Here is a 9,769-nt window from a genome sequence, read left to right as displayed (position 1 = left end):
CGGATCCTGACAGCCCTCCAATCACCGCCGGCCTGGCGATGTCCTGTGCGTGGATTGGTCGAGTGGATAAGGAAGTGAGCAGCTGAGAGCGAGGAAGCGGTGGGCGAGCCTGTTGTTGCCGGGCAACGGTGGAGCCAAGGACCCCGGGCCGCTGCTTTTCCCTGAAGCTGGATGGATTCCACTTCTTCGCGGGAGTTCCAGCCGCACGGGCTGTGCCCTCCACCCGGCCCCTGCTGGCATGAGGAAGCCCGGTTTCCGAGGCCTTTGGCTTGGCTTGGTTCCCTGAGCAAGTTCACCTCTTCAGCAGTTGTCTGGGCCGGCGTTGGTCTCCACAAATGTCAGCCCTTCGCTACCCGAGTTGGAGCATTGGGGGCTTTAATGGGGTAGGAGGAGACTTCGTTCCTTACAGGAGACCCTTGTCCCATTCATGTTATGAAGCTTTTCCTCATTCATTTAGTCAATAGCCAAACTCCTGCTGTGCCCTAAGCATTGTGTGAAGCGGGAATTCAAGACAGACAGACTCTATGGGTCCCGGTATGGTCCCTGAGGCCTTCACAGCTTTTAGTGTAAGAGGGTGCGTTGGGGGGCAGACAACTTTACAAATAACAATAGGTATAGAGGATATCACAGAAGTGTAGCCAGAGCACATAAAGGACAGAGTGGTCTTGGGAGATGAATGTCAGATACACCCCCCCCCCCTTTTTAAAAAAATATTTTTTATTTTTTACAGAGAGAAAGGGAAAGGGATAGTTAGAAACATCGATGAGAGAGAGAGACATCGATTAGCTGCCTCCTGCACATGCCGCACTGGGGATGTGCCTGCACCCAAGGTACATGCCCTTGACAGAAACCGAACCTGGGACCCTTCAGTCCCAGACAGATGCTCTATCCAGTGAGCCCAACCGGCTAGAACCAGAAGCACTTTTTAAAAGGAAGTGACCCCACTGAGACTGGTTTGGCTCAGTGGATAGAGCGTCGGCCTGCGGACTGGAGGGTCCCGGGTTTGATTCCGGTAAAGGGCATGTACCTTGGTTGCGGGCACATCCCCTGTAGGGAGTGTGCAGGAGGCAGCTGATCGATGTTTCTCTCTCATCGATGTTTCTAACTCGCTATCCCTCTCTCTTTCTCTCTGTAAAAAATCAATAAAATATATTTTTTTAAAAATAAAAGGAAGTGACCTTTGATATCTTTTAGGGATTAGCAGTAGGCTCAGATGCAACTCTTCCTCGCCTCTACAGCCCCAATTTCCAGAGCTGGTTACTCCTAAAAGGACTTGCGGAAAGGCATTAGCCAACCATCAGTAGAAGTTTTTACAGAGTAACTTGGCTTATGATATAGTGTCCAGATGTGTCCAAAGTAAATTAATGTGGCTATGGTGTTGATAACTACCAATATGTGAAAGGAAACTTCAAGGTACTCCGTTGATCATATTTATAACCATTCTTAGAATGTGCAAACAGAAGGAAGCGGAAAGCAAGAAGGTTACAAAGAAAGGAACTTATAGCAAGCAAGATTTTGACAGTGCTTATTTATAGGGAATGAATGGGGGGAATGGAAGGATTCTGAGGCCATCCTATGTAACATGAGTCTGGCAGCACCTGATTCACAGAATGGGGCAGTCTCATAGGCTTATGGATGCTTTATCAAACTACTCCATGGCCAGAATGGACATTTTAATTATGTTAATCCTACCAATACATGAACATGGCCTATTCTTCCACTTGTTTATATCTTCTATCAATTTTTTCAACATTCTGTAGTTTTCCCAAATACAGGTCTTTTACCTCCTTGATTAAGTCTATTCCTAAGTATCTTACTTACCCGCATGGTCAAGAACCACATTGAACTGGAGCTAGAACTTGATTCCCTCTTTTCTTTCTTCTTTAAGTTGTGTCCACTGTGATTCTTTTGGAATGGAGACCAAATCATGTCACCCACCTCTTCCCAAAAAACTCTTTGATGATTTCCCATTACTCTTAAATTACTTAAATCCTTATCACAGTAAGTTAGTTGGAGTTCTTTTTTTTTTAAATACATATTTTATTGATTTTGTATAGAGAGGAAGGGAGAGAGATAGAGAGCTAGAAACACTGATGAGAAAGAGTCATCGATCAGCTGCCTCTTGCACACCCCTACTGGAGATATGCCCGAAACCAAGGTACATGCCCTTGACAGGAATCGAACCTGGGTCCCTTCAGTCCCCAAGCCGATGCTCTATCCATTGAGCCAAACCAGTTTCGGCTAGTTGGAGTTCTTAGTTCAAACCACAGAACTCATTCTAGCCAGTTTAAACAGTAAGAGGAATAGATTAAAGTTGCTCTGTTCAATAGAAGTTTCTATATCTGAGTTGTCCAATAGGGTGGCCACTGGCTTTATGTGGTGGCTATTGAGCTCTTGAAATGCACTGTGTGCAACTGAATAACTAAATTTTAAGTTTTATTTAATTAATTTAAATACCCACAGGTAGCTAATGACTACTCTATTGTACAGCACAGGATTAAGATAGTAAGTAGTTCAGGAAATCTTGAGGTGGGCTAGACAGTAAGGCTTGGGGTCTATAGAGCCAGGAGCAGTGTCCTAACCTCACTGAGGAACTATTCAAGGAACACCACGCTGCCACTGTAGCTGGCATTGCTGACTGGGAACTGGGCACAAGAACCTCCCCCAATACTAGCCCCCCAAATCAGATGCCTCCAGTACTATCTTGTGAGACAGGATGCTGGCTTCCTCTGCTGTGTGCCTCGGGTACCAAAGGCTTTGCCTGACAGAGCCCAGAGGATGCACCAATGTGCAAGATGCAAGGGAAGCTGGGAAGAGCTTGATTCTTTAAAAGTATACAACACAATTTTTAAATATCCCTAGCATATTCGGAACTTAGCACTCTCTTTTGTTTTAAAGTCTGTTTGTTTTCCATATGTTCCTTTCAGGAGCTTTTGCCATACACAAGGAACTTTGAGTGTATTATCTACATGAATTCAAGGCTTTGTGTGAGCCTTCCTCACAGCCTCTCAACTCCCCACTCCATTCAACTCACTTCCTCCCTTCGCTGTCCCGCCTCGCCCTGGGCCTCGCTGATTGGCTGGTGCCGAGTGACGTCTTCAGATCGCGACCCAGCAGTGGCGCCCGCGTGGCCATGAGGCGGGGCGGCTGCAGGTGGCTCCGGGTTCTGGGGAAGGGCTTCTTGAACCTCCCGTGCCTCCGCCCTGCCGGGACTTGGGGCGGCCGAGGAGGCCGGATGGCGGGAATGCTCTCCCCCGGGGCGGAGGCGGCGAGCGAACTGATGGCTCCGGCTCAGCAAAACGGGGACGCGGACGGCGACGCGAGGGACGAGCGACCCCCCGGAAGCCCGGAGCCGGCCGCCGCGGGAGGGGAGTCGGCCCCTGGGGTAGGGGGACAGGTCACGGGGAGCGAGGAGCGGGTCCCGACGGTCGCGCCGGGCCCGGGCAAGCGCAAGAAGCGGCGGGGCGCCACCGGGGAGCGCGTGGTGCCGCCCCCGAAGAAGCGGCGGGCAGGGGTGAGCTTTGGCGACGAACACTTTGCAGAGACCAGCTACTACTTCGAGGGCGGCCTGCGCAAAGTGCGGCCCTATTACTTTGACTTCCGGACCTACTGCAAAGGCCGCTGGGTGGGCCGCAGCTTGCTGCACGTGTTCAGCACTGAGTTCCGAGCCCAGCCCCTGGCCTACTACGAGGCCGCGGTCCGAGCGGGGCGCCTGCACCTCAACGAGGAGCCGCTCCAAGACCTCAGCATTGTGCTCAAGGTGGAGTACTGATGGGGGCCAGGAAAGGGGCAGGGTTTTTCCCCCTGAGGTAGTGGGCCTAGGTGCTGGAGTAAAATCGAGGTCATTCCGAGGCTTTCTCGCTTTCACTTCCAACAGTCTTTAAGCCCTCTCCTCCCACCCCATCTCCGCAAGTAGCCTCAGTGCTTCAAAACATTGTTTTCTTGTTTCCAAAGCATAGATGTTGGAATTCTTGTGGCTCCTTTTGTGCAGTCTATGCCACTGGCACGGAGATGGATCACTTTCTATTTTGCTTTGTGGATCTCTGTACCAATAGTACAGTAGAAGCTGTCATTTATGTCTCCTTACTGGGCACAGAGTTAGGCATTTTGAGTACTTTAACATTTAATTTTATGGATCACCTTTTGGGGTAGGAATTGCCACATCGTCTTACCTGTGAGGGAACTAAATAAAGGTAAACCTCATAGAGGTAAGGCAACAGTATCATCTCCAAAGCCTGTGCTGTTATAACTACTTAAGTTGTTTATTATAGAGACTGAGATGATATAATTGTGAACTGTCAGGGATAAAGACTAGAGCTGTCTAGCCCAATGCTTTGACCCTTCTTTTTTTTATTTTATTTGAAGGCAATGTATCCAATTTTTTTTTTTATTGATTTTTTTACAGAGAGGAAGAGAGAGGGCTAATAGAGAGCTAGAAACATCAATGAGAGAGAATCATCGATCAGCTGCCTCTTGCACACCCCCCACTGGGGATGCGCCCGCAACCAAGGCACATGCCCTTGTCCAGAATCGAACCCCAGACCTCTCAGTCCACAGGCTGACGCTCTATCCACTGAGCCAAACCAGTTTCGGCTGACCCTTCTTTAAAATTCCTTCACAGCCGAAATCGGTTTGGCTGAGTGGTAGAGCGTCGGTCTGTGGACTGAAAGGTCCCGGGTTCGATTCCGGTCAAGGGCATGTACATTGGTTGTGGGCACATCCCCGGTGGGGGGTGTGCAAGAGGCAGCTGGTCGATGTTTCTCTCTCATCAACGTTTCTAGTTCTCTATCTCTCTCCCTTCTTCCTCTCTGTAAAATATCAATAAAATATATTTAAAAAAAATAAAATAAAAAATAAAATTCCTTCACAGCTAAGAGGTACCAGACACCGCTGGCTCACTAGGTGATGAAGGGAGACAAGGCGATCCCAATATTTGGGGAATGAGTGGCTTGAATCCACTCTCCCATCCCAATTTTGAAAAGCAAGTGTCTAGCTGTCACATTTTATAGATAAGGAAACTAAGGCTTAGAGAAGTTAAGTGAAATTACCTTTGGATATAATGTTATTGTAGAGAAAGTACAAATAAGCAAAATAAAAAACCATAGTCTCACCACCTGGAGATACTACCATTAACCTTTTTTGTGTCTTATCCTTCTAGTTCTTTTTCAGTGCCTGCTATCTGTCTGCATTTTTACAAAATAAGTATGCCCTGTGCATACCGCTTTCTGTGTAAGGATATACTCTGACCAGTCTTTCGTGTCAGTAAGTAAGAGGAAGCTGTGTGTGACGTTGAGTGATTATAGGTTGCTGGTCCCTGGGCTGAACCGTTGCCTATGTCATCGGCAGGACAATGACTTCCTGCGGAACACAGTGCACAGGCATGAGCCGCCCGTCACGGCAGAGCCTGTCCGCCTGCTGGTTGAGAATGAAGACGTGGTGGTTGTAGACAAGCCTTCTTCCATTCCTGTCCACCCCTGTGGCCGCTTCCGACACAACTCGGTCATCTTCATCCTGGGCAAGGAGCACCAGCTTAAGGAGCTACACCCACTGCATCGGCTGGACCGCCTTACCTCGGGGGTCCTCATGTTTGCCAAGACAGCAGCTGTTTCGGAGAAGATCCATGAGCAAGTTCGGGACCGGCAGGTGAGCCTGGCTTTTGTTTCCCGCCGGTCACTTTCTGGGCTCACAAATGCTGTCAGAAGGGCAGCACTGACTTCTGTCTGAAGTGGGCCTTCGTATTCTGGCCAGGCTTCCTACTTTAGGGAGGTCAACACCTGTAGTACCAAATAACAGGTTATTACCTCTTATGTTTCAAGAGATTTTTAGAGATGGCATACACTGCCTATGTTGGTAATTAGTTTTTCTGAAGTTTCAAAGTGCCAACAGGCTGAACAAGGTTTTTAAGGTTTTGGGGAGAGCCTCGTTGGTGGAAAGATTGTGAATGAATCTAGAAGAGGCTTGGGTAGAATAATTAAGTGGTACTGATTGTGGTCTTGAGACTTGTAATTCTGGATCTGATTATGATACATTTATTGAGTGCTGACTGCATATCAGACTAAGTACCAAGTACATTAGAGCCTCTAACTTACTGAATCCTTATAACAGCCCTTTGAGGTTAATGCTTTTCTAATCTCACTTTTTCTAAACAAGTTAATGGTATTTAAAGAGGCTAAGTAATGTACTCAAAATCATGAAACTGGCAAATGGTGGCAGTGGGGTTTGCATCCTCTTCTGCCTGGCACTGATGCATTCCTCACCCCTTGAAGTGGGTCTGGGCTTCATGAGTTTAGTTTTGTGCTGATTTTCTCCCTGTTCCCTCCTGTGTAGCTGGAAAAGGAGTATGTGTGCCGGGTGAAGGGGGAGTTCCCCTCCGAGGAAGTGACCTGCAAGGAACCCATCTTGGTAGTATCTTACAAGGTAGGGGTGTGCCGTGTAGATCCTCGGGGCAAACCCTGTGAGACCGTGTTCCAGAGACTGAGCTACAACGGCCGCTCCAGTGTGGTGCGGTGTCGGCCGCTCACAGGTCGCACTCACCAGATCCGAGTCCACCTCCAGTTCCTGGGCCACCCCATCCTGAACGACCCCATCTACAACTCAGCGGCCTGGGGCCCCTTCCGGGGCCGGGGCGGCCACATTCCCAAGACAGACGAGGAACTGCTGCGGGACCTGGTTGCAGAACACCAAGCCAAACAGAGCCTGGACGTGCTAGATCTCTGTGAAGGTGATCTCTCCCTAGGACTCACGGACTCTACAGCTCCCTCCTCAGAGCTGGGCAAGGATCACCTGGAAGACTTGGCTGCATCTGCTCAAAAGATGGATGGAGTACTTGAGGCAGCCCTTCAGGATCTGGACACAAAGGCCCCGGCACCAGGGAAGGCAGCTGAAACAGATGTTGTGAATCAAGAAACAGACCCCCTCTGTGCAGAGTGCCGACTGGTGCGCCAGGACCCCTTGCCCCAGGACCTTGTGATGTTTCTGCACGCCCTGTGCTATAAAGGGCCAGGTTTTGAGTACTTTTCACCCATGCCTACCTGGGCACAGGATGACTGGCAAGAGGACTGAGAGCTGTGGCCTATGGCGGACTACTTCTTGGGTTGGAAGGAGCCATGGAGTACGAACTGACCTCATTCGGCTGGTACTCAAATGTTTCTATAAGGAGTAAAGTTGGGTACTTATACTTGCTATCTCCAGCTAGTTTGGGAACTTTTTGGTTTGTAAATATATATCTTTTGCTATACCTTATACCCTGTGTGTCTGGTTTTCTTTTTTTTTTTCTTTTTTTAAATATATTTTTTATTGATTTCAGAGAGGAAGAGAGAGGGATAGAGAGTTAGAAACATCCATAGAATCATCGATCAGCTGCCTCTTGCACACCCCCTACTGGGGATGTGCCTGCAACCGAGGTACATGCCCTTGATCTTTCAGTCCACAGGCTGACACTATCCACTGAGCCAAACCAGTTTCTGCTGTGTCTGGTTTTCTTACTGCTTTTTTTCTTTGCATATATTTTTATTGATTTCAGAGAGGGAGAGAGAGAGAAACATTCATAATGAGAGAGACTCATTGATTGGCTGCATCCTGCACACCCACTACTGGTGATTGAGCCTGCAACCCAGGCATGTGCCCTTGACCAGAATCAAACCTGGGACCCTTCAGGCTGCAGGACAATGCTCTATCCACTGAGCCAAAACCAGCTAGGGCTTCTTCCTTTTTTTAAGAGAGCTAAGAATGGGCAGAGAGAACCATCAATTTGTTGTTTCTCTTGTTTATGTATTCAGTGGTTGATTCTTGTATGTGCCCTGATGGGATCAAACTTGCAACCTTGGTGTACTGAGACATCAACTGAGCTACCAGTCCAGGGCCTTTTTTTCACATAACATACAATTAACCATAATAAGGAATACTATTATGAGTATTATGAGTATTTAGTGGCATTTAGGATATTCACAGTGTTCGCAACCATTACCCTCATCATTGATGTTTTTTCTCCCTTTCCCTTCCTCTCTGAAATTAATAAAAACATTTTTTAAATTATAAAACAATAAATGGAATCATACAATAAAAGATCTTTTGTGTATGTCTTTTGCTTAGCATATTTTTTTCAAGGTTCATCCAATTTATAGTATGCATCTGTACCTCAATCCTTTTTATAGCTGAATAATATTCCATTGTATGAGTACACTACATGTCATCAGTTATTTTCACCTTTTGGCTATTGTAAATAGTGCTGCTATGAACATTTGTGTACAAATTTTTGTTCAAATTGTATTTTTAGTTCTTTAATATGTACCAAGGAGTAGAATTGCTGAGTATATGGTAATTCTATGTTTAACTTTTTGAGGAGTCATGAAACTGTTTTCCACAGTGGCTGAGCCATTTTATATTCCCATCGACAACACACTGGGTTTCTAATTTCTCCACATCCTCACCAATACCCATTTTCTGTTGTTCTCATTATAGTTAGCTTAGTGAAGACTTAATCATGTTTGATTTGCATTTCTCTATTGATCAATACTGTTTAGCATCTTTGCATGTGCTTGTTGGCCATTTATATATCTTATTTGGAGAAATGTCTATTCAGGTCCTTTGCCCATTTAAAAAAATGTTTTTATTGATTTTAGGGGGAGAGGGAGAAAGAAAGGTCAATGTGAGAGAGAAACATCAATTGACTGCCTCCTGCACATCCCTTCCAGGGATTGAGCCTAAAACCTGGGCATGTGCCCTGACCGGGGATCGAACCAGCGTCCTCTTGGTATATGGGATAATGCTTAATCAACCGAGCCACACTGGCCAGGGCTCTCTTTTGCCCATTTAAAAAAAAAAAAAAAATTATATATATATATATATATATATATATATATATATTGATTTCAGAGAGGAAGGGAAAGGGAAATAGAGAAACAATGATGAGAGAGAATCATTGACCGATACCTCCTGCATGCCCCCTATTGGGGATCAAGCCTGCAATCCCAGCATGTGCCCTTGACCAGAATCGAGCTCAGGACCTTTCAGTCCACAGGCTGATGCTTTATCCACAGCCAAACCTGCTAGGGCTGCCCACTTTTTAATAGGGTTGTTTTCCCTTTTGTTGTTAAGCTATGTGTTCTTTATATATTTTAGATATGAGACCATTATGAGGTATATGATTTGCAAATATTCGTACATTTTATTGACAGTGTCCTTCCATTCACAAAAGTTTTAATTTCCTTTTTACTTTTTTTTTTATAACACTTCACATGAAGTATACCCTTTTATGTGTACAGTACAGTATTATTAACTACAAATACAAATGTTGAACAGCAGATCTCTAGAATGTAATCGTCTTACATAACTGAAAGTTTATACCTATTGATTAGCAATTCCCCACTTCCCCCTGCTCCCAACCCCTGATATCATATTCTACTCTGTTTCTATGTGTTTTACTGTGTTAGATACCTGAAATGAAAATCTTGTTTTCCTTTACTCACTACTCACTCATAGAATACTCTATACTTCAACCCGCACGCCAAGCAATTCTCTGAGACAGCTAGGTGTCCTATTTAACTCAATTCTGACACTATTTACCTGGAGAGAGGGTCAGTCCTACATTGCCAGACTCAGGTTCATCTTATCACCTGTGCTTCTGACCAACCATAAATTAGAGATTCTCTCAACCCTCTCCTGGGGTTCAATTATTTACTAGAATGGCTCACAGAACTCAGGAAAATAGTTTATTTGCTAGATTACTGGTTTATTACAAAAGATATTAAAGGATACAAATCGATGGCCA

General features: G+C 46.0%; 2 protein-coding genes across 2 annotated transcripts in view; both read left to right on the top strand.

Annotated features, from left to right (window-relative positions):
- RAD51 (RAD51 recombinase) overlaps positions 1-9,769 on the top strand; it is a 139,556-nt gene that overhangs the window by 29,767 nt on the left and 100,020 nt on the right. The window lies entirely within an intron of this gene.
- RPUSD2 (RNA pseudouridine synthase domain containing 2) lies at positions 3,099-8,801 on the top strand. The gene is made up of 3 exons (XM_084890916.1): positions 3,099-3,760; positions 5,347-5,643; positions 6,328-8,801. Exons 1-3 carry the CDS (start codon positions 3,134-3,136, stop codon positions 7,060-7,062), a joined length of 1,659 nt encoding a protein of 552 aa, XP_084747042.1. The 5' UTR covers positions 3,099-3,133; the 3' UTR covers positions 7,063-8,801.

Source organism: Pipistrellus hanaki (assembly GCF_964339955.1).
Source record: "Pipistrellus hanaki genome assembly, chromosome: 1".
Taxonomy (NCBI): domain Eukaryota; kingdom Metazoa; phylum Chordata; class Mammalia; order Chiroptera; family Vespertilionidae; genus Pipistrellus; species Pipistrellus hanaki.
Note: the sequence above shows the minus strand (reverse complement) of the source record. Positions and strands in the feature narration are given on the sequence as shown.

Coding starts and splice junctions, on each gene's coding strand:
- RPUSD2 (XM_084890916.1), top strand. CDS start 3,134: ATGAGGCGGGGCGGCTGCAGGTGGCTCCGGGTTCTGGGGAAGGGCTTC. Junction 3,761..5,346: donor ACCTCAGCATTGTGCTCAAG/GTGGAGTACTGA, acceptor TGTCATCGGCAG/GACAATGACTTCCTGCGGAA. Junction 5,644..6,327: donor AGCAAGTTCGGGACCGGCAG/GTGAGCCTGGCT, acceptor CCTCCTGTGTAG/CTGGAAAAGGAGTATGTGTG.